General features: G+C 39.8%; 1 protein-coding gene across 2 annotated transcripts in view; it reads right to left on the reverse strand.

Annotated features, from left to right (window-relative positions):
- Positions 1-384: 384 nt before the first annotated feature.
- The window catches only part of LOC110803728 (uncharacterized), a 35,894-nt gene continuing 11,850 nt past the window's right edge, over positions 385-24,428 (reverse strand). Inside the window, exons 2-8 of one of the 2 annotated variants that reach the window (XM_056826986.1) lie at positions 14,814-14,871; positions 2,159-2,817; positions 1,924-2,073; positions 1,526-1,853; positions 1,305-1,454; positions 1,134-1,232; positions 385-1,053 (exon numbers count right to left, since the gene is read on the reverse strand). In XM_056826986.1, coding sequence (XP_056682964.1) covers positions 634-1,053; positions 1,134-1,232; positions 1,305-1,454; positions 1,526-1,672 — 816 coding nt within the window. In that variant the 5' untranslated portion in view covers positions 1,673-1,853; positions 1,924-2,073; positions 2,159-2,817; positions 14,814-14,871 and the 3' untranslated portion in view covers positions 385-633. Of the gene's footprint in view, positions 1,054-1,133; positions 1,233-1,304; positions 1,455-1,525; positions 1,854-1,923; positions 2,074-2,158; positions 9,713-14,813; positions 14,872-24,428 lie in introns of those variants that run through there. The other variant, XM_056826987.1, reaches the window with a different exon arrangement.

A 24,428-nucleotide genomic window follows, 5' to 3' on the forward strand; every position in this document is an offset into this window, starting at 1 on the left:
CGAGTGCACACCCTTTAGTGTTTCGGACAGCAGAGTACAACCTCCATTATTCAAGATTCCAAAGCCGCAAGCCGCGCAATTTCAAGCAGTCCGAGTCAGCGCTTCGGGGAGATTTCGGGTCAATTTATTCAAATTTCAAGCATTCTAGTCCTAAGTCGAGTCTTCATATGCATAGCAAAAGTTAAATATACTTTGACTTGCGCTTTTCCTAACCAAAAAACCTCAGTCAAAGTGGGGGCTTATGGTGTGTATATACATCCGAAAAAATGGGTAAATTTTTTCAAAATTTTTGGAAATTCCTCATGCATGCATATAGCTACAAATTTCAAAGGCACACACAACGCATACAAGGTCAAAATTTCAAGCATACAAAAAACCGAACGTCAAAATTTCAAACCAACTCAAGTTCAAAACCATACAACCATACAAAATTCAAATCACAAACCGTACAAATCAATACAAATACAAACCAATCCATACAAAATCAAACCAAGGCAAGCTGGAACTCGCTACCATGCAGGGTCAGTCCGAGTCATCATCAGCCGTGATGTCAACCACAGGCTCCTTGTCCCTGTTTCGGCTCCAAAAGCGCTCCAGATCCCGATCGAGCTCCGTCCCAGGGATACCAGGATCCTACTCCGAGATACGAAGAGTGCCAGGGGAGGGATAAACTCCCTGCTGAGAGGAAGGGTACTGATAAGGCGGCGACATCGCCATGAACTGGTACGGCGCCCCAAACATCTGAGCCTGACGCATCCTCTCCATCTCCGACCAGTAAGACCAAGCATCCGCACCCCAAGGCTGAGGACCGCTCCCTCCAAAGTAGCAACGAGGAGGAGGAACAAAAGGCCTCGAACTGCTCGCACCCCCAAAAGGATGCCTGGTAGGATCAGCATGTACAAAAGGGGCAGCTCCCCTCTCGGCATCAGAATGCCTCTCGAAAGTACCAGCACTGGACCCCTGTCCCAGATCCAAGCTCGGTCCTTCCTGCCTCAACGAAGTCTCCGCCTGGGGCTCCCTGTCAACGAAACCTCTGCGACCTCGACGACGCTCCTATACGAAGTACAAATTTCAAGAGTCAACATCCAAGTTTCGAGTTTCCAGAATACAAATTTCAAAATCTAGGAGAGCACCTCTCTTTCCCGGCCAGAAAGCTTCTGGGTCAGCTTAGCACAATGCCTCTTCAAGGAATCAATCAAAAGCATCCAGCGACACACTCTCACCCGAGGCGCCTTCATACAAAATTCAAGATAAATTTCTAGATGCAAGATCACAATCAATTTCAAGCAAATACAAGTACATACAGCGGCATAATGCTCAGGTGCAGCATCATACGATCTCCGGTGCGGAGGAGGAGCTACAGGAATGGTCACCTCCACCTGTTCCCCGTCCGAGTTATCATAGCGGATGACCCTATCAGCATGGGGAATGTCCTCAGGATCAACCTCCTCCTCCTACATACAAACATACAATCATACAATCATACAAGAATACGAGATACAAGATTCAAAATTCGAAAGCTCACCGGCAGTATGAAGCGTACTGGTGGAGCAAGCCTCTTCAAGAAATCCTCATAGCGACCCCTCCTATCTACAAAGCTCTCCCAATGGCGACAAACAGCATCACCAGCATTCAAATAGAGCTGGGCGAGTTCATCGTCTGGCGCCAACATGGACTCAGGTGGGTCCTTAGGGACAAGCCTGTCCCCCGTATTGTGCTGAAGGGTCACGCGCTCCCCCAAGTACTACATATGGCGATACACGCCCGGGAGCAAGACCCGCCTCAAAGACAAGAAATGGGACCTGAGCGGCCGAAACAGGTATGGGCGCGTCAGCAAAAGGACGCCAAAACACCTACAGAGCAAACAATTCAGGCAACTATACAAATACAAATACAAGAGAACAAAACAGTACAAGAGTTTACCTCACTGACGGTTAGAATCCGCCAAGCTCTGCGGGAGGCCGGCAGAGGCACCCTCCTGCGCACCGCTCCTATCGAAGAGGCAGCATACGGGTAAGCCGCATTTCCAGTACGATCCGGCGCCAAAGTCGGGAAATGCTCGTACATCCAAATCTTTCAAAAAGAAGACAATGCATCAGTCAAATTCAAGATACAAGCATACAAGTACAAAATACAAAGTACAAGGAGTCCCATATACCTCAAGCACACTCCACAAAGCAGCGATGCTCGGCTCGCTCCCCGGCGCAGTCCGAGAAGCCCACTTCATCTCATACAAGAGATGGCCATAGGTCATGCCACCCCAGTTAAGGGTCGAGACAGCCCTCAAATCCTGCAAAGCTGACAGGAAGCCGATGTGCACCCGGCTGTTCTTGCTCGGGGCCATCACTCTACTCACTAGAGCCAAGAGGAAGAGCCAAACCCTCTGCTCCGCAGATATTCCCACACTACGGATAGCATCCATGATCACCGAGAAGCATGAGTATCATCATCCGCCAAATCAGCAACAGGGCCGAGCAAGTCCCTGGCGGTGTTCGAGAACCACTTCATCCCAGAATCAAGAATCGCGTTCCTCTTAGAAAAGGGAAGGCCCATAATCATGGCAAACTCGAAAGGGGTAATGGTGATCTCCCCCCATGCCATATGAAAAGTGTTGGTGGTATCCCACCACCGCTCCAGCAAAGCCTGTAGCCGGGGTTTGATCCCCGTCCTCCTCAGAGTATCTCCCATGGCACGCCAGAAATCAACCAGGCCCGTCTGCAACCAGATTTCCATAGCCTCCTCGTCAGCACGAATGGCTCGGAAAGCCTTATGAAGCTCCGCCAAGGACCAAAAGGTGCGAAACGGCTCCCCATCGGCCTACAGATGAAAAAATCAGCTCAAAACCTATACAAGTACAAGATACAAATTCAAAGCACAGTACAAGACTCATCAAGCCAGCGCGACGCCGCTGAGACAAATGAAAGTCCGGTCGGAATGCTAGATCGGAAGGACTCCAACCAGTGCCAACGAAAGCGGGTAGACTCCGAGGAATCATGCCCCCCTCCGGCACATTTGTGGCAGCCGCTTCATCATCCGAAACGTCCTCCATAGCATCTCGAACCACCGAGCGTTCGGCGAGCTTTCTTCGAGTGTGACGAGGCATACTAAGTCATGCAAAATACAAAACATCAAGATTCTAAACTGGGGGCTATCCTATACTAGCCTGTACGAAGTCAAAATTCAAAAAATCCCCAATGGCCGTACAAGTTTAAGCCAGGGTCCTCTACTTCAAAAGAGAATTCTACACCAACGCCTAGGTTATCCATGCCGAAGCAGGTATACAAGTTCTACATCAACGCCTAGGCTACCCATGCCGAAGCAAATACAAGTTCAAGGAAAATTTCAAATTTCAAAATTCAAGACTACAGGTTCCAACAGTTCAAGTTTGAATGACTATCAAACAATTTTCTGCAAGATTTAAGAAGCCTAGCATCATATCAACAAGCATTTCAAGTACAAGAAATTCAAAACTACATGCAATCCGAGAGTTATTTCATAAGCAAAACGTGAAATACTTACATGGACAACGCAAGAACAAGACCAAGGGGAGACAATTCGACCTTTGAGAGAGAAAAGAAAGCAAGAGATGGCTCTTCAAATGGCACGGCAAGGGGCGCTTATATAGCGCAGCCCCGCGTCGAACGCCGAGCTCAGCGCCCAGCGCTGCCTGCTGCATGCGCAGGAAAGTTCAGCGCGCGCGGTCTCCCGTGCTGATTGCACGTCCTTTGCTGCTACGGTTTTCTGAACCAGGCATCAAACATCAAATCGTGCTATTTTTCCGAAAATACAGGTATATACCTGTGTCTCCAAGTATAAACAGATGAATATTTAAAGGATACAAAGTCCAAAAAATACAACGATTTAGGCGTTTCACTCCCAACAGACCCAAGCTCCAGGAAAGTCAGCCGAAATTTCAAAATCTCAAGGGCCGGTAAAAATATCTTGTCCCCATTGAAGCACGTCCCCAACGGATTAACTCCGGGTATTCAAAAAATTCAAAGTTCAAAATTCAAGAATTCGAATTTCAAAATTTTCGATGCCAAGCCCCGTCCTAATTCAAAGACGGAAGTGCAGTACAAGTACGAACCGGAGTCGTCACAGCCGAACGGAGGTAGATTCTATCCTTTTTTCTAACGCCTGTTTTGTGCAGGTACCGGCGTACAAAGAGTGGTTTTGATTGCAGAACATCTGGATCATTCTCCGTCCCTTTCGAAGTACTTTGACTTGCGCTTTCCTAACCGAAAGCTCAGTCAAAGCGGGGGCTTCTGTAGACACCTAATTTGTGTCTCCCCATTGGGATGATGACGATACCATTATCCTTGTTAGGTAGTAGGAGTAAATCCGTGCGGAAATTCCAATTGCTAAAAGCATATCAAAAATCCAAGAGCCAAAGTCCAATCCCCGAGTCCGTTCCCATCCCGGAACTTGGTGCAAAATACAAATTCCAAAACCAATTTCAAAATCCAAGTACAATCTCACCTAATGGGATATCCCATTGGTTTTACAAGGCCTTTTCCACTCAAAATCATATAAGGCAAGTCAAATTCGGGCGCCGACCCACAAAACCGAGCAATGTCCAGAAAGAAAGTGTAGGTCGATAGGAGAATTCTTTTTTTAGCTTTACACCCTCCATAAGCTTCGCATAAGAGATTTCATACCAAAAGCATAGATTTAGCGACGTAGTACGTTTTTACTTTTGGGAGGTCCGGGCCCCGTCCCGTGAAATCGGAATTCAAAAACCCGAAACGGCTTGTTTTTAGACGAAAAATAAAGTCTTAAGCCCCAAGCAAACACTACACGCCAAACTTCGTACAAATAGTACGAAGGTACATCAATACAACACAAGGCAAGGATGGAACCCGCGTCCTTGTTTTGGCAGCATCCCTGCCACGTCACCAGAGCCCAGCGCTGCCAACTGTGTGCTGTGCTGGCAATGACTGGCATTTAGCAGGAAATCCCCTATAAATACCCCTAATTCTGAGAAGCTTTAGGGAGGCAAAATCGACACATAACGTCGTAATACAAAAATTGCGCCTCAAAATTCAATACTAAAATCAATACAAAATCCTCCAGAAACACCATACAATCTTCAAGCTTTAAGCAATTGGGAGTTCTAATCGGAAAGCTTGCCTAAACCTAACTAGGTAATTCCGAATCCCAACCCGAATCTATTCAATGTTGTCTTGATTTTCTATTTCAAAATGATTAGTAAGTTGGCATTTTTACTCTTAAAAATGTCACTTGCAACAATCATACATCTTTTCAAAATCCAAACTTTTCAAAATACAAAAATGCAAACTTTCAAGATTCAAGGATGTTCAAAGTTGTTTATAATCACTTCTTTGAACTAGAATCATTCTCAAGTATGGAGTAATCAAAGATGATGCCTTTCTAACTTTTAAAGGTTTATTCTTTGAGATTCAAGACTCCATTTTTCAATATACAAGTTCAAGTTTTCAAATTTCAAGATCCAACAATGTTTAGGGTTGTTCATGACTACTTCCCTAAACTAGGATCCTTTCAAAGCAAGAGCACATCAAAGATCTAACCTTTTCAACATTAAAAGGCCTGATCTTTGAGATTCAAGTCTCTTGATTTCAATATTTCAAGTTCAAGTTCAATATTTAAAGTTCAAGTTCAAGTATTTCAAGTTCAATATTTCAAGATTCAAACTTTCAAGTTCAAATTCTATATGAAAAATCTAGGATACTTTGGGATGAGCAACTTCTCCCAAGTTGAGATTTTTGGCTTTGAATTCCTGTCGAGCGCACTTATTTTTAAGTAGCCGTTTGGCGTTCGGATCTCATGTGCCCAAGTACAAATTTCAATATTTCAATTTTAATTATGCACCTTTTAATTACGCACTTTCAATTCCGCAATTTCAATTCCGCACTTTCAATAACGCATTTCAATTCCGCATTTTCAATTATGCAATTTTACTTGCCTAGTCCTTCTAGGCAATGTTGACCTACTCCCTAGTCCATTTCTAGGGGGTCTTGTATTTACTACTTCCGCACTTATCTACTATTGTGATGTTGCTTTATTTGCTTTATTGCTTTCATCACCGCACATGCTAAATACAACAAAATGCAAGGTTACATCACGCTTAACAAAGATAATTTTTTGGACAAACCGATCTTAGGTTCCCTTAAATTAACTTTAAAGCAAAGTGACCACCATACAAAGTAGGAATTTTTTTTGACCTAAATTCAAACCCACATAGTCTAAACTAGGGTATTTTCGAAAATGTTGTGCCACGTACTTGAATAATTTCTAAAGCTCGCGGAATAAGCATCTCGTTCACGTGCCCGGATCTCACCCATCCGTTTCGAAGATTCAAAGCCTCATCCAATCGAGTCACTCTTGGTCTCTCCAAACGGGACCCTGAAATAATGTTTGGTGGCGACTCCTTCAAGATCCAAAAATACAAAGATTTCTAAAAACCGCCCCTTGTAGGGAAAAAGCAATTTGACACAAAAAAACCCCCTACACTTAGCAATTGGGACTTTCGCATGGAGTTGTACCAACCACCTAGCAAGGGTAATGGTTTCGTCATTATCCCATTAAGGGAGAAACGAATTAGGTGTCTACAGTCAAGTCCATAAGAATTACAAATAACTCACTTTTTATGTTTAAATGGTGTTTGTTTCGTGAGAGTTTAAAGGTGGGAGTAAGAATTTTAATCTAAAACCCTTAACATCTGCATTGTTTGTGTACATACTTTTAGATAAGGTGGACTTATGTTGCTGTCATGTTTTTTCTGACGTCAATATTTTGTCTTTTTTCCAAATATATATACATATAGACGCATACATTTGACCCTCGTCCTGATTAGGAAAGTTCGATGATAAAAATATAACCCACTTGTCAACAATGCACTATGATTAGCCTATAACGGCCCTCGGCTAACGGAACAACTCATCCAAAACATAACCTACTAAAAATAGTAACTACTTAAAATAGAAAATTATCTAAAATGAACTGGAACGCATATATAGTCACAATCGCATCCCAATACGTCTTTGATACAAAGTGAAATTGTGAAGATAGGTAGAAACTCGGAAATAAAACGATAGAAGCCGTGAAAAAAACCCTTGATGCTCCTATTTTTTCTAACGCATCATTCATGCGCTAGAAATATCCCAACGTAGAAAAATATGCGCTAGAAATTTTCTAGCGTAGCTTTTGTTAGCTTCGTGCAGAAACCAACTCAAACTCTAGCGCACATCTGACGATTTCCAGTGCAAAAATCTCACGCTATAAGTTTTCTAGCGCAGGCTAGGTGATTTTAGTTGTTTTAGAGTTCTATTGTACACTCATAGCTTCCTAGTTTACACTATAAATACATCTCTTCTGAACCTCTGAAAAAGACAAATTTCATTCAGTTATACTCAATACACATGATATTATGATATTCTCTTTACTCTCTACAATTCTGTTATTAGGAACACAATCTCGAATACTTGAACTTTTATCTTATTCTTTACTTAGCCCCAAAACACGATCTCCATAACGTTACTCTGGGGAAGCTCTGGTCTAGGGCCCTTGGAATACAGTAAGGGGGTGTTTGGTTTGAAAAAGGGAAAGGAACTGACATCAACAAAGGGAAAGGAGGAGAAAGGAAAGCTAATGTCATTGATTTTATGGGTTCTTTGGTTTAGAAACATTAAAAAATTTCCACCAGCAATATCATTCTCTTTCTAAAGTCACCACCACCACTTATGCAACCTCTTTCCTTCTCCGACACTAGTTTCCTTCCTCATCCCTTCATCGACGCTCCCTTCCTTTGGTCGTTGCGCCCTTCCCCTTCCCTTCGTCACCATCTCCTTTCTCCACCATTGGAGGTAAATATTATTTTCTCTCTCCTCTTTCTCTTAGATCTGGTGGCTAATTATGGTTAGTATAGAGGTGAGTTGGGTTATTTTGAGTGGTGGGGTTGGTGTATAAGTTGGTTGGGGTGGTTTTTGGCTACTGGGGTTGTTTTTTGTGGTTGTTGGATTGGTGTTTGTGGTAGTGGGGTTGGTATTTTAGGTTGTTGGGTTGGTGTTTCAGGTGGTCTTGTTGGTACTTCGGGTGGTTGGTGTTGTTTTTATAGGGTTGGATATTGTGGGTGAGATGATTTTTCGGTTGGCGGTGGGGAGGCGGTGGAGGCACTAGTAAAGATGGTGGTGGTAGGACGGTGGTGACCAGGGTGGTGATAATGGTTGGATGGTGTTGGTGGGACATTTTTGGTGGGAGTGGTGGTGTAGACAAAGGGAATGGAAATACCATGGGGGTGTCGGGAATCAAAATAGTGGACTTTGGGGGCAAGGAATGGGTAAAGAGAATGATTAAAATGACAATACAAACAACATCAATGTAACACCCTAATAATTCCTTGCTTTTTATAAAACATTTTCCAACTTAAAACACATGAATTACCAAGATATTACCGCCACCGTGATAACGGCTAAGGCTATTTACCAGAATTACGCAGCGGAATTTAACTAACTTTCAAAACATATTAAATAGTTAATGGTCATTAAAACAAACTGGAACCATCAAGGCCCAAAACCAAAGTATTAAATATTTCAAAATCCATTGACTATAAATAGTAGTGATAGCCATGACTATAAATAGAGTTTATAGAATACGGAAGGTTAAAAAGTCTCTCAACACAGTTCCTATGATAACTTCTCCCGCAAGTTATCTCTACAAACCTGCTTTATTAAAATTCTACTCCCCAACAACGCAAATGCAATTGATGGATCATCATAGGGTCATTAAGGCAAAGGCCATGACCAGAAGACATGAAGCACGAAGTCGGCAAAAGCTGAGTACGAACAAGCTAGAATAACATTCTATCCTAACATGCTTCACTCAACGAATTAATAATCCACATGCAAAAGCCATTTAATAAACATGGAGACAAGACTCGACAATTGACACGACTCTTGACTCACAGTTTAATAAAGAAAGTAGCTTCGAATGGGTAAAATAAAGTATCCTCAAAAGGAAAGAAAAGGGTGATGGGAGCCCACCATACACCAAACAACAACAAGTCGGACTCCTACCCACAGTCGGACCATACCGACAGAATTCCAATGCACAACGGCCTAAAACAAAAGAATGAAACAACGTCTTGTATCATTCAAGGAGTACAAGTTCTCCGACCAGACTCCCCCCATTGTTCATACTCAAGGTATATACGTTTCGAGAGTTTTGAAGCTCATTCGGGTTACACTTTACGTTAATTAGTATGTTATGATCAAGGCGACTCAAGACTCTACACAAGACATAACATGCAAACAATTAAACGATTAAACAACTCAACAATGACACTTCATTTTAATCCTTTAGGACTTGTGATCAAACATAGACTCAAGTGAAATTACTCCCATTGTTCCTTCTCAAAAGCACTGTTTGAGATAACCCGACATTGCCCATTAACAAGCGGGGTGTGCCCTTAGCACGAATTGTCCTTAGTTCAATTCACATAGACTCTCTAAACATATTCTACCCCTTGGTAGAATAAACAATGCACTCCAGCAATATTTAATAGGCTCAACATATCCTAGACATCCTGTACTATAGCATAATAATAATAATAACTTGCATGTGCAATACTCATACATGTAAACCAACTTGAACAACATGCTTGACATAATTCAACGATTATAAAAGTCCATAACATGATAGTTCAACAGAATCTATAAAGCATAATTCAATTCATAACATGCTCGTTCACATAGATTCAATAATGATTCCTACACTTCTAGGTTTCCCAAAACGGCGATATGATACAACCTTTCCTAGACTAGACTTCAAGTGGATCTTCTGCTTCTCACAGTAAATCTTGGCTTTGAACATTGCCAACCAATCCATTCCCAAAATCACATCTAAATCTCCTAATTCAAACTCAATTAGGCTAGACAAGAATATGGTCTTGGCTATGGTTAAAGGTAAATTTATATGGATCTTAGTGCACTTCACAATCTCACCGGTTGGTATCACTATGGGTACTTCAATCCCTTCGGGTTCTTTCAGCTCTAACTTCTCTAAGATACCCTTTGATATAAACGAATAGGTCGCACCAGAATCAAATAGTACTTTAACTAAAATGGAGTTAATAGAAAAAGTACCAGCTATGACGTCAGACGAGTTTTCGGCTTCTTTCCTAGTGATCACATTCAGCTTCACTTGGGAAACTCCTTTGTTATAGCCACCTCCATTGGCATTTCCATTGGTATTTCGGTTCCCATTATGCTGATAGTTTCCTCCAGGCTTTCCGTTACCCTGGCCATTATTGCCATTGTTACCATTCTGGTAACCCTTTTGGTTCCCACCATTGTTTCCTCCATTCTGGTTCTGGTTATTTCGGTTGTTGTTCTGGCGGTTGCCTTGGTTGGGTTTCCCATTCTTGGCCCAACACTCAAATTCTCTATGGCCTAGTTTCTCACAGAACCTACAGACAACTTGGTTTCCATTACAGTCCCGTTCTGGGTGATTATTATGGCAACGTCTACACTCATAGACTCTCGTTCCATTCCTTGCAACTGATTCTTATCTCCATTGTTATTGTGGAAGTTGTTTCTGTTCCCACCATGATTTCCCCTGAACTGGAAATGATTATTTCCCTTGTTTCTCTTAAAGTTCCCTTGATTATGTTGGCCACCACCTTGGTTTTGGTTACCAACATCCTTCCTCTTTTCACCAATTCCATTCTTCCTTTGCTGCAGACCATACAAATGGGTAGCTTTTCCGTACAGGGTGTCAAGAGATGTAAAGGTCTCTCCATTAAGCATCAGTTGCAAATCCATAGTCAATCCACTCTCAAATATTTGAGCCCTAAGCTCCTCCGTTGCCACCACTTCAGGTGCAAATCTAGATAGCTCCATGAACTTGGAATAGTATTCAGTTACAGACATCCCTTCCATTCTCAACTCGATGAACTCTTGGGCTTTCTGCTTCTTCGGATATGGTGGATAAAACTTGTTTCTCAAGGCTACCTTGAATAATTCCCATCCAAATCCAGGTGTAGCTCTCAAAGAATTATCACACCTTTTCCACCACAAATCAGCTTCTCCCCTAAGGTAATACACAACACTATTAACCCTAAGTTTCTCTGGGCAATTCACAGCTAGGATAAGCTTATCGAACTCCCTTAGCCAGTTCTCATTTACAGTTGGGTCTACTTCCCCTTGATACAAAGGAGGCTTACTCTGGGCCACCTTCTTAAACATCTCACCAGCTGGATCAAGTCCCTGGTTATTCCTATTCTGTGCTAAGTTCTGCACTACTTCAGCTAGTTTCCTAACCACATCGGCAATTCCTTGGGTAGTCATTTCCCTTCTCCTGGATAAAGCAAAAGACTAACTTTAACAACTGGGTTTGGACACTGTCTTGCTAAAGCATTGCACTAACAATTCACACAATTAGCACAACATGCATGAAAATTTCGGACCCTTAGAGCATGATAGGCGCCTATTATTGGGCCACTTTCTCTCTTTAATCCGCATCACAACGTTTAAGTGTTGAAGAATTGAACCACCTTGCAAGTACAATTTCATTGAAGAAATACATGAAATTCTTTTTCGATAATCGCTCAAAGAAGACGTAGACTTAGAATTAGAGGTAAAAGAAAGAACTCTAAACTTTTATTACTTCAATGAGAAAATAATATATCCTTTGGATCGTACTTTATTCGAGAAACCACAAAATGAACTACTAAACCATAAACAGTAGCTTGCTACTTTCATAGTTCACTAAAATTAAGCACTAGCTATTACATTAGAAAAGTCTTTAAAATGCTACTCTACTATCCATCCTCCTCTACAAACTGGTGGAGAGTGCTCATGGCCTTCGAAGTCATCAAAGTCTTCCTCTAGATCAGATTCATACTCCATATCCTCATTATTCTGTTGTAGCTCACTGTTCACTTCATCATTGTTAGTCTCAGGCTCAATTTCTGTGTCACTAGAGATCTCAATAGTAGGTTCAGGAATGATAGGATTAGGGTTTTCAATCTCAACAACATCATCATCACTATCCTTATCCATCTAAGTTTCCTTCTCATTATCTAGTCCTGTAAGATTGATGTTTTCCACTGTTTTACCATCCTCAAACCATTCCTCCGCAAGCTCTATAATAGTGGTCATAATCTCCAAGTCATATCTCCATCTACCATCTGGAGTACCATACTTGTAATAGTTAGGAATATCATTGTCCAAATGCATATCACGAAACCGATTCTTAAGCTCTATGTATGGGTTCCTAGACGGCAAGCAATGAATAACCATCTCGGCCATAACATCCTTTTTCCTTAGTCCGGGCAGATTGTGCACTGTAGCAAAATAGTTGCAAGCAAACTCGATCTTCTTCACATAGATGTGCGGGGTTTCACACTCTAGCTTCTCTAGGTGTCCTAGGTTTGCGTACTTTGAAAGCATCTTAAATCCTGAAAATTAGCTACTACAAAGTCTTACTAAGGTGTTCCGAAAAAAAGGTAAGTTCGTGGAGCCATACAATCTCAATGCACAAGTACATGCTTAATCATGAATCGTGATGCAATTAATCACATAAAGCAACATAAAACATGATCAAACTTTAAATAAAAGATCACATAATCAATACGTAATCACACAAACAGTTGATTAAAATGCATACTTAGATTAAATGCATACTTAGTCTACATATGCCCTTCTTAATATACCCTTTCCTCACTTAGAGTAAATAAAAAACTTCGAAATTAAGTTAAATAAATAACTTCAAATATACACAAAATTATTTAAATTAAAATCTAAAATTCAAATAATTAATCGAATAATTTAATTTATTTATTCGATTATTTTCCGAAAATAAATAAAAAAATAATTAATTAATTCGATTTTTAAAAAAAAAAAAATCGGAAATACCGAAAGAAGAGGAATTTTTTTTTTTCAGAATTTCGAAAAAAAAGTAATTCGAATTCATTCGAATTTAATAAATTCGAACAATTTAAAATAAAATCAATAAATTTTCAAATACTTAAAATTATTGGTATTTGGCTTTTCAAAAAATTGAGTACTTCAAAAATAACATTTTGACTTTAGGAAAAAAAAATTCGAAAATCCTAAAGTTCCGCAAATTCTACTCAAATAGTATGAATTACTATCGAGTAGTTTTCAAAATCGTAGTTTAAGGATTTACCACTTTGCACTATTAATTAATGCAAAGCAGCTCTCAAACTAGAGCTCTGCAAATACCACTTTGTAACACCCTAATAATTCCTTGCTTTTTATAAAACATTTTCCAACTTAAAACACAAGAATTACTTAGATATTACCGCCACCGTGATAACGGCTAAGGCTATTTACCAGAATTACGCAGCGGAATTTAACTAACTTTCAAAACATATTAAATAGTTAATGGTCATTAAAACAAACTGGAACCATCAAGGCCCAAAACCAAAGTATTAAATATTTCAAAATCCATTGACTATAAATAGTAGTGATAGCCATGACTATAAATAGAGTTTATAGAATACGGAAGGTTAAAAAGTCTCTCAACACAGTTCCTATGATAACTTCTCCCGCAAGTTATCTCTACAAACCTGCTTTATTAAAATTCTACTCCCCAACAACGCAAATGCAATTGATGGATCATCATAGGGTCATTAAGGCAAAGGCCAAGACCAGAAGACATGAAGCACGAAGTCGGCAAAAGCTGAGTACGAACAAGCTAGAAAAACATTCTATCCTAACATGCTTCACTCAACGAATTAATAATCCACATGCAAAAGCCATTTAATAAACATGGAGACAAGACTCGACAATTGACACGACTCTTGACTCACAGTTTAATAAAGAAAGTAGCTTCGAATGGGTAAAATAAAGTATCCTCAAAAGGAAAGAAAAGGGTGATGGGAGCCCACCATACACCAAACAACAACAAGTCGGACTCCTACCCACAGTCGGACCATACCGACAGAATTCCAATGCACAACGGCCTAAAACAAAAGAATGAAACAACGTCTTGTATCATTCAAGGAGTACAAGTTCTCCGACCAGACTCCCCCATTGTTCATACTCAAGGTATATACGTTTCGAGAGTTTTGAAGCTCATTCGGGTTACACTTTACGTTAATTAGTATGTTATGATCAAGGTGACTCAAGACTCTACACAAGACATAACATGCAAACAATTAAACGATTAAACAACTCAACAATGACACTTCATTTTAATCCTTTAGGACTTGTGATCAATCATAGACTCAAGTGAAATTACTTCCATAGCTCCTTCTCAAAAACACTGTTTGAGATAACCCGACATTGCCCATTAACAAGCGGGGTGTGCCCTTAGCACGAATTGTCCTTAGTTCAATTCACATAGACTCTCTAAACATATTATAAACAATGCACTCCGGCAATATTCAATAGGCTCAACATATGCTAGACATCCCGTAATATAGCATAATAATAATGATAACTTGCATGTGCAATACTCATACATGGAAACCAACTTGAACAACATGCTTGACATAATTCAACGATTATAAAAGTCCATAACATGATAGTTCAACAGAATCTATAAAGCATAATTCAATTCATAACATGCTTGTTCACATAGATTCAATAATGATTCCCAACATGCATGCTTATTCACACATCAAACATGTTTCCATAATAATAATAATAACATGTTCGTTCCCAATATCAAACATGAATCCAGAATAATAAAAATTTCATTCCCAATCATCAAACATGAATTCTTAACACATAAGTTCACATGATTCGCATTCAATTCACTTCGTAAGGTCCTCAAGGGATGGGTGGTCACCCTAGTCTTGTACGTACCTGGAATACCTAAGTACGGGGGCCATTGTGCGAATCACGACTCACTAGAAATCAACTCCTATAAACACAAAGGAGAAACTTAATTATTAATTGTGTTTACTAAATTTCCAGCAACTATTTAAGAAACTAAAACCCTTAGTTTAATTAGAAATTAATCGTTATTCATTTAATTAATAGTCTCAAATAGTCAACTCAAGTCCTAGTATAAAAACATTGGGTTTTTAGCTTTAAAACCATTAAAAATCAACTTTTTAAAGCTTATAAACAATCTGAAAATTTAAGTTGATTCCCATAATCTAAATCGTCATTAAATTATGTGAATCAATCGCCTAATCAATTGGAATTAAAACCCGAATAATAGGTCATCATAAAAACCATGTTTTGACCTTAAAAATTGACACTTTATTATTTCATTAAATCTGAAAATAATAATTTCAAACATTAAAATCAATCTCATCAATTTAAATGCGACAATAATAAAATACGGTGTTCATAACCGTTCCAATCAATTTAAATAACCCAAAAAATTAAATAATCATAATAATTAAAACAATTTAAAAAAAACTGAAAATTAAAGTTTAAAAGTATACAATTGATTATCACCAAGCAACAACGCACACACACACAACAATTTATGTGTTGTGTGTGTGGGGCGTCGAAGCAACAACAACAACAGCACGCGGCACAACAGCGCACGCAAGCAGCGCGGGCGGCAGCGCAGCGAGGGGCGAGGTCGAGAGAGGGAGTGAGGGCGATGGGCGCTTGGGCATGCGACACAGCAGCAGCAGCGATCATGAGGGCTCTGCGGGCTGCGAGGGTGAGAGAGTGGTGAAGGAAATAATTCCCTTGGTCCAAGTATGCATTCTATGTTAAGTCTAATAAGTGTGGTTCAGTATTAATTAACAAGTTAATAATTCAGTGAGATCAAGTGAGCTGAATGCCTAGCTAGAGGCCGCTTCAGTTCAAGTGGAATTAATGATATTAATCCACAGCTTACTCTTGACTGAACCCGTAGGGTCACACAAATAGTACGTAAACGGATCAAGTATTTAATGGCATTAAATACTCTATCTATGGATATTCGGAATCGACGGATCTTGGTTTCAGTGGGAGCTGAGATCGTCACAAGCAAGAAATGAATACTCCGGAAACGATGATATTGCCGGAAACGGAAATATGGATCGTATCGGAAATATAAATATTATCCAAGTCGTAGATGTTGCCGGAAACGGAAACATGGTACGTATCGGAAAATATTATCGGAAATGGAAATATTGCCGGAATCGGAAATATTGCCGGAAACGGAAATATTGTCAGAATCGGAAATATTATCGGAATCGGAAAATAATTCCGGAAACGGAAATATTAAATATTTGTTCGAAACGGAAATTAATTCCGGAATCGGAAATATTAAATATTGTTCGTATCGGAAATGAATTCCGGAACCGGGAATTTAATCGGAAGCGTATCGTACGAATAAGCATCGGACGAGGCCTGCCGGACGAGGGTCCAGCACGAAGCCAGGCCATCGCCCAGCAAGCCAAGCGCGCCACACGAACAGCCAAGGCCACGCCAGGCCCAGCGCAAGGCCAGGCCCAACAGGCCATGGCAGCGCGCGCAGCGCGCGCAGCAATGGGCTGCGAGCTGTGCTGCTGCTCGCGTGGGCTTGCGGCTCGCGTGGGCCGAGCGGCCGTGTGGGCTGTGCGCGGGCATGGCCTGCACGCTCGTGGGTCATGCTCGTGTAGAGTTTGTGTTCACATACGAAACCTAAATTGTATAGGATTTGTTTGATGATTAAATTCCTAATCCTAAAAGGATAAAATTAATTAGTTAGAGTCCTACTAGGATTCTAGTTTAACTAATTAGTATCCTAATAGGATTCCAGTTCCTTTTCCATACCTCTATAAATAAGGGCCTAGGGTCATTATTTGAAGGCACGATTGAAGTATTCAAAGGGTAAGTTTTTGAAAGAAAAATCAGCCATACACTTGCAAACACATAGCCGAAATTCCTAGTAACCTTAAGGGCGATTCTAGTTGGTCTAACTTGAGGCGGATCCGGACGTACTGTGGACTATCTACGGAGGGACGACATTTGGAGTCCTAAAGACTTGTTCTTGTTCGGTTCGGGCGCAGCTAGGGAAGGCACGCTACAACATGTATGCATCAATTCTATGCTAAATGATTATGTGAATATAATATGCTTTCCTGGCTTTATGGTTTTTCCGCATGATTTATGAATTGTCATATGTATCATAACCTAACAGTGGTATCACGAGCCTCTTATTATTTTCATAATCTAAATTGCATGAACATGGTTAAATATTACAAATTTGCAAGAATTAAAAGGGGTGATTAATTTTTGTAATTGTTAATTAATTGCAAATTGCGTTTATTTAATTATACGTACGCAGTTTTTCGGCAGTTTCTTCGTTACTCATCCAAATCGAGTGATTTTTGTGTCAATTCCGCATGTAAAAGGCATTCTAAAATTTTGACAAAAATAATATTTTTTCGGCCGAACCTAGAATTCTCAAATTCGAAGCCTAACTATGACTTTTCGGAGGTTTTAGTTTTTCGAATGCAAAATTTCGTAAATTTAAGATGTTAAATTAAATATTTGCGATTCTTGTTGATAAATCTTGAATTTTTTATTGACCTACTGTATATGTTTAACAAGTTTGAATGCCTAGCCTTGTTAATTATGCAATCTAATTTGTAATTATGATTAATTTGTTGAAAATTGGAATAATTTAGAATTAATTTGATTTTCATAATTAGTTATAATTTAATTAGATACCTATGATTAAAAACCACCATAAAAATTGTAAATTTATGTTAAATTTTAAATTTTTATGACCTAGACTTGAATCCATGTTAATCGGAAATCAATTAAATAATATATTTTCCATTTTTCACCCTAAAATTATGAAATCAATATTATTTATTAATTTGTCATTAATTTTGAATATAAATTTTTAATTTTTATGCGATTCGCTCATATAACTTGCACGCACAAAGCAATGGACGCTACGTGTTACCCTTAAGAGGTGTTGTATAGTGCGGGCATGCGACGACGAGCAAGGGAGCTCGTCGCCCATGCGGTACGAATGCAGCGAGCAAGGGCATGGTGCAGGAGCACAAGGCAGCAGCCCTGCCATGTGTCGTAGGCTGTGAGCAATGGGCGCATGGGCAAGGGCGAGAGCAAGGCACGAGCAGTCGCGTGTGGGCAGCAAGCGTGCTGCGCCACAGCGCGCACTGCCTCGCGCAAGCGTGCAGAGCCTCGCGCGCAGCGAGTGCAAGCGACGTGCGACGAGCGCTGCGCCCAGCGATTGCGTGCAGCGTGCTTGTTGCGACGTGCGACGAGCGCTGCGCCCAGCGATGGCGAGCAGCGTGCTCGTTGCGACGTGCGACGAGCGCTGCGCCCAGCGATGGTCAGCAGCATGCTTGTTGCGACGAGGGCTGGCGCGCGCCTTGCGATGGGGAGCAGCAGCGATGCTACGCAGCGCATGGGCTGCGCGCACATGGCCAGCGATGGTTGTGTGCGTGTGGCCCATGGGCGTGCGTTGCGTGGGGTTGTTGCGTTGCGATTAGATCGTTTTGAAATTTTAATTTGAAATTTTCAGTTTACGTAATTTTAATTAATTTTAAAATTAATAATTTAAATTATTTTCTTGGATTTTAATTTTGAATATTGTAATTATAATAAATTTTATTTATTCTAATTATTTTACTAAAATTAAAATCATGAATTAATTTAAATACGACTGAAATTAAATTAAATTTATGGATTCAATTATAAATTTATATGAGCTTTAAATTTTAATTAAATTTGTATGTTTTCGGTTAGAATAGAAATACATTTTTATGTTTAAAATTAGTAAAGCATATGAATTTATTGGTTTAAGTGGGAGCCCTTTTTAGTCATATACTCTTGATTAGGTCTACAAATCCTTAAGGTTAAAACAACTTGATTGGAATTAATAAGGACTGAATAATTTGTAGATTATTGGTGCCCTTGATTAATTGCTGCAAATGTTTATGTGATGCATAATGTGTTTTACTAACCAGCTATGTGGGCCATTCATGATAATGAATGGGTGAATGGTATATATTGTATATGTACTGTTTTGCAGGTTATGAAGTGACTAGTATGGCCCAAATAGGATAGAAAATATGGTCTGCGTACCATTAATTTGAATGTAATTGGTCTAAAGTACCAAAGTTGTTTTTCAATTCAAATATGGTCTGCGTACCATCAAATAGTTGTAATTAGTTTTAATTATAGCTTATTCTATTTGAAGAAAATGGTGCCTCCCACGGAGATTTTCAAGACGGACTTTGAAGTTAAAGTTTCAAGATGAAGTCGGGCCATACTAGATCACATTTATCTTATGCATGTTTTAAGTTATTTATTGCTTTTAAATATGTCTTAAAATGCATGAGATCAAAGCTTGATTATGTTGCATGATTAAGGATTTTAGTTCACTTAAAATCTAACCAACATAGTAAGAGCCTTAAGTTCCAAACTTAAAAATTGAGTTTAAAGGTGCCATGCCAAAATATGCACTTGCTTGGATATCCTTTACATCAATCTAGTAATAGTTTTCGCTCAGCGAGGTGTTACTTATTGGTCCTAAAGGGGCAAGGTACACAAATAATTGTGAGTACATGTTAGTTTTGGTGAAACTCAACGATATAAGTAAGGAGTCCTTTTATGTCGTGGCAAAATCGATAGGTTTACCTAATAAGTTCTTAGACGTACCTATCAACCAAGAATAGTTTCTAGACTATTAGCAAAAGGCTTTTGCTTACCTAAGATGTTTTAGGATTAAGTCGACAAACTGAGCTTAGTTCTTCAATGATTTTAGGATCTTGGAATCATTTTATTCACACCTGCCGGAACACATAACTTGAATAAAATGCTTAATGAACATTGAATTATGCATGTATGCTAGAATTTAAGTTTATTAAGAGAAACTGTGAATGGTTATTTATTTGTTTATTCTTTTCAATTGTAGTTTTAACTATGGCAAACAACAATCAAAACATCATCATGGGTTCTGAGCTTATGGTCAAGCTGAACCTGGCAAATTTTCTTGAATGGGAAGCTAAGCTAGTTGAAATAGTCAGACTCAATGGACTTGAGTATGTACTATCACATCCCATGCCAAGCTACTATGCCAGAGACATGACCCCTGAGAGATTTTTCCCCTGGGATGCGGATCTCAAAAAGGTTATGAGTCTCATGCTGAACAATATCCCTGATGATTGGGCTAGAAGGTTTGTAGCCTATGAACCTTTTACGCTCATCAAGAATCTGAGGGATATCTGTCGTGGAAGCACGGAGGACAGGGACCTGAACGTCCATGAGTTGATTGAATCAATGTCTGGTCTAAAGGTTAGTTCTCCCAACAGGTGTTATAGGATGGAAGTCCAAGAAACACATGTTCAGCTCCTTCGCACTAAACAGAGGGTAGGCGTCCCACTGAGGTTCCATGTGGATCTTATGCGTTCATACTTTGATCGCCTAAGTCTACTAGGAACACCAATAAGCGAAAGGATGGCAGTCTCTATCTTGCTCAATTCACTACACAGTGGGTTTGGTCGCTTCAAGCAACTATACCTAAGTGAACCAAGAGAAGAAACAGTTGCAGAATTTGTTCACCTTGTCAGAAAGGCTGAAATAATACTGGACTGTGAAGCCAAAGATTTACTCAAGGCTAGAAGGAGACCGTTCAAGAAAAGTGGAAAGTCCAAGGGCAATGCTAAATCAAAGCAGGACAAGTCCACATCAAGCTGTCTTTATTGTGATGGAATAGGCCATTACAAAAGAGAATGTCCAAAGCTAAAGGAAGATCAGAAGAACGGAACAGTCGTTCCATCTTCAGGTATTTTCGTTATAGACTGTATACTTGCTAATTCAACTTCTTGGGTATTAGATACAGGTTGTGGCTCACACTTATGTTCCAATCCACAGGGACTAAGAAGAAGTAGAAAGTTAAGCAAGGGTGAAGTCGACCTACGAGTGGGAAATGGAGCACGGATTGCTGCATTAGCTGTAGGAACTTATTATTTGTCGTTTCCCTCCGGGCTAGTTTTGGAACTGGAAGAATGTTTCCATGTTCCAAGTCTTACTAAAAACATCATTTCAGTTTCTTGCTTAGATGCTAAGGGATTTTCCTTTTTAATAAAAGACAATAGTTGTTCGTTTTATTTTAAAGAGATGTTTTATGGATCTGCTAGATTAGTCAATGGACTTTATTTATTAGATCACGACAAACAAGTTTATAACATAAATACCAAAAAGACCAAAAAGGATGATTCAGATCTCACCTATCTGTGGAATTGTCGATTAGGCCATATAAACTTGAAACGCTTAGAAAGACTTCAAAAGGAAGGAATTCTAAAACCATTTGACTTAGAGGATTATGGTAAATGCGAATCATGTTACTTGGCAAAATGACAAAGCAACCTTTCTCTAAAGTTGGAGAAAGAGCAAATGAACTATTGAGTTTAATCCATACAGATGTATGTGGACCAATGAGTACAAATGCTAGAGGTGGTTTCAGCTACTTTATCACTTTCACTGATGACTTCAGTAGATATGGTTATGTCTACCTAATAAAGCATAAGTCTGAATCCTTTAACAAATTCAAGGAATTTCAGAGTGAAGTAAAGAATCAATTAGGCAAGAAGATTAAGGCACTGCGGTCTGATAGAGGCGGTGAATATCTGAGCTATGAATTTGATGACCAACTGAAAGAATGTGGAATTCTATCATAATTGACTCCTCCTGGAACACCACAATGGAACGGTGTGTCGGAACGGAGGAACAGAACCTTGCTAGACATGGTCAGGTCAATGATGGGTCAGGCCGAACTTCCATTAGAGTTTTGGGGACATGCACTAAATACAGCTGCACTCACTATAAATAGAGCTCCGTCTAAAGCTGTCGAAAAGACTCCATATGAGTTATGGTTTGGAAAGCCTCCAAAAGTGTCTTTTCTTAAGATTTGGGGATGTGAAGTATACGTGAAACGATTAATTTCAGACAAACTTCATCCAAAATCTGACAAATGTATCCTTGTGGGCTATCCAAAGGAAACAAAGGGGTATTACTTCTACAATACATCTGAGAACAAGGTGTTTGTTGCTCGAGATGGTGTCTTTTTGGAGAAAGATCACATTTCCAAAATGACAAGTGGGAGAAAAGTAGACCTCGAAGAAATTCGAGTCGAACAACAAACTCTAGAGAATGCTCAAGATGACATTCAGGATGAAACTCAGAGATCTTTAGAAGAATCTGGTGAGAATCATGGTCAATCTAGAAATGTTACCCCGCGTAGATCGCAAAGATATAGATCTCAACCGAAAAGGTACTTAGGTATTTTGACGAACGAGAGCTATGACGTTCTATTACTTGAAAGTGATGAACCTGCGACTTACAAACAAGCTATGACGAGCCCTAGCTCCAAGCAATGGCAAGAAGCCATGCAATCTAAATTAGACTCCATGTCTGAAAACCAAGTATGGGATTTGGTCGATTTGCCAGATGGCTACCAAGCCATTGGAAGCAAATGGGTTTTCAAACTGAAAAAGGACAAGGATGGGAAACTTGAAGTTTTCAAAGCTAGATTGGTTGCAAAAGGTTACAGGCAAGTCCACGGCGTGGATTACGATGAAACCTTTTCACCAGTTGCAATGCTAAAGTCTATTCGGATAATGTTAGCAATCGCTGCATATTACGATTACGAAATATGGCAGATGGATGTCAAAACTGCTTTCTTAAACGGCGTTTTAACAGAGACTGTGTTTATGACACATCCTGAAGGTTTTGAGGATCCAAAGAATGTTAAAAAGGTATGCAAGCTAAAGAAATCAATCTGCGGATTGAAGCAGGCATCCAGGAGCTGGAATATACATTTTGATGAAGCAGTCAGTGACTTTGGTTTCATCAAGAACGCAGACGAATCTTGTGTATACAAAAAGGTCAGTGGGAGCAAAATTGCTTTCCTAGTATTATATGTCGACGACATATTACTTATCGGAAATGACATTCCTATGTTGAACTCTGTCAAGATTTGGCTTGGGAAATGTTTTTCGATGAAAGATCTAGGAGAAGCACAGTACATATTGGGCATCAAGATTTACAGAGATAGATCTAAAAAGATGATTGGACTTAGTCAAAGCACTTATATCAATAAGGTGCTTGATAGGTTCAAGATGGCAGACTCCAAGCGAGGCTACCTACCCATGTCTCATGGAATAACTCTAAGCAAGACTCAGTGCCCAAAAACACTTGATGAGCGTAGACGAATGAATGGGATTCCATATGCATCATTGATTGGTTCAATAATGTATGCTATGATATGTACATGCCCGGATGTTGCGTACGCACTCAGTGCTACGAGCAGATACCAGTCAGACCCAGGAGAGGCGCATTGGACTGCTGCCAAGAATATTCTGAAGTACCTGAAAAGGCACAAAGATGACTTCCTGGTCTATGGTGGAGATGATGAATTCATTGTTAAAGGCTATACGGACGCAAGTTTCCAAACCGACAAAGATGATTTCAGATCACAGTCTGGGTTTGTCTTCTGCCTCAACGGAGGTGCGGTAAGCTGGAAAAATGCTAAGCAAAGCACCATTGCGGATTCTACAACTGAAGCGGAGTACATTGCTGCACATGAAGCAGCAAAGGAAGCTATATGGCTAAGGAAGTTCATAGGTGAACTTGGTGTAGTCCCCTCCATTAAAGGACCAATAGCCCTGTATTGTGATAATAACGGAGCTATTGCACAGGCAAAGGAGCCTAGACACCACCAGAGAGTCAAGCATGTACTTCGTAGATTTCACCTTCTACGAGAGTTCGTTGAAAGAAAAGAAGTCGAGATAAGCAAGATTGGAACTGATGACAACATATCAGATCCATTGACTAAACCTCTGCCGCAGGCGAAGCACAACTCGCACACTGCAGCTATGGGAATCAAGCATATTGGAGAATGGCTTTGATATCCTTGTTTAATGTTTTAAAGTTTTAGAGTTTAAATCTTTGTAAAACATTATTGGTTAATCATTCACAATAAATGAAGAGAATTCATTTTTCCATTTAATTTGTGATTTATTAAATGATGAGTCCCTTCAATTTGACGATATATTCAAGATAGACTGTCAGGACCAGTCCTGTGACTAACAAATGTCTATCAAGTGAACTTGAATGTCAAAGGTTGAAAATGGTCCCTAGTCGGAGTTTTCTATAAAATTGGACGCATAGAAAACGTTAGACGATTAGAATGCAAGATGACTAGTAGTTCTGTTTCTTGAACTATGTGGACATGGCAATGTCATAATCATTTGCATAGATACTTACTTTGGGAAGACTAGTATCGGACAAGACCTATGAAACTTTACTGTAAGAGATGAAAATCTGTCATAAGTAAATTTCATTAAAATTATTAGACACTAAATCCTCAATACCTGAGTGATTTGAGATTACTTGTTTGAGAACTGGTTGCTTTGACGTTGACCAACCGTCGCACCGTAAAAGGAGGCTATAAAGGCAACGCTCAGGTAATCACCTATCCAACGAAGTCTAATCTCAAGATCGCAAGAT

The sequence above is a fragment of the Spinacia oleracea genome, chromosome 4 (assembly GCF_020520425.1).
Source record: "Spinacia oleracea cultivar Varoflay chromosome 4, BTI_SOV_V1, whole genome shotgun sequence".
Lineage (NCBI taxonomy): Eukaryota > Viridiplantae > Streptophyta > Magnoliopsida > Caryophyllales > Amaranthaceae > Spinacia > Spinacia oleracea.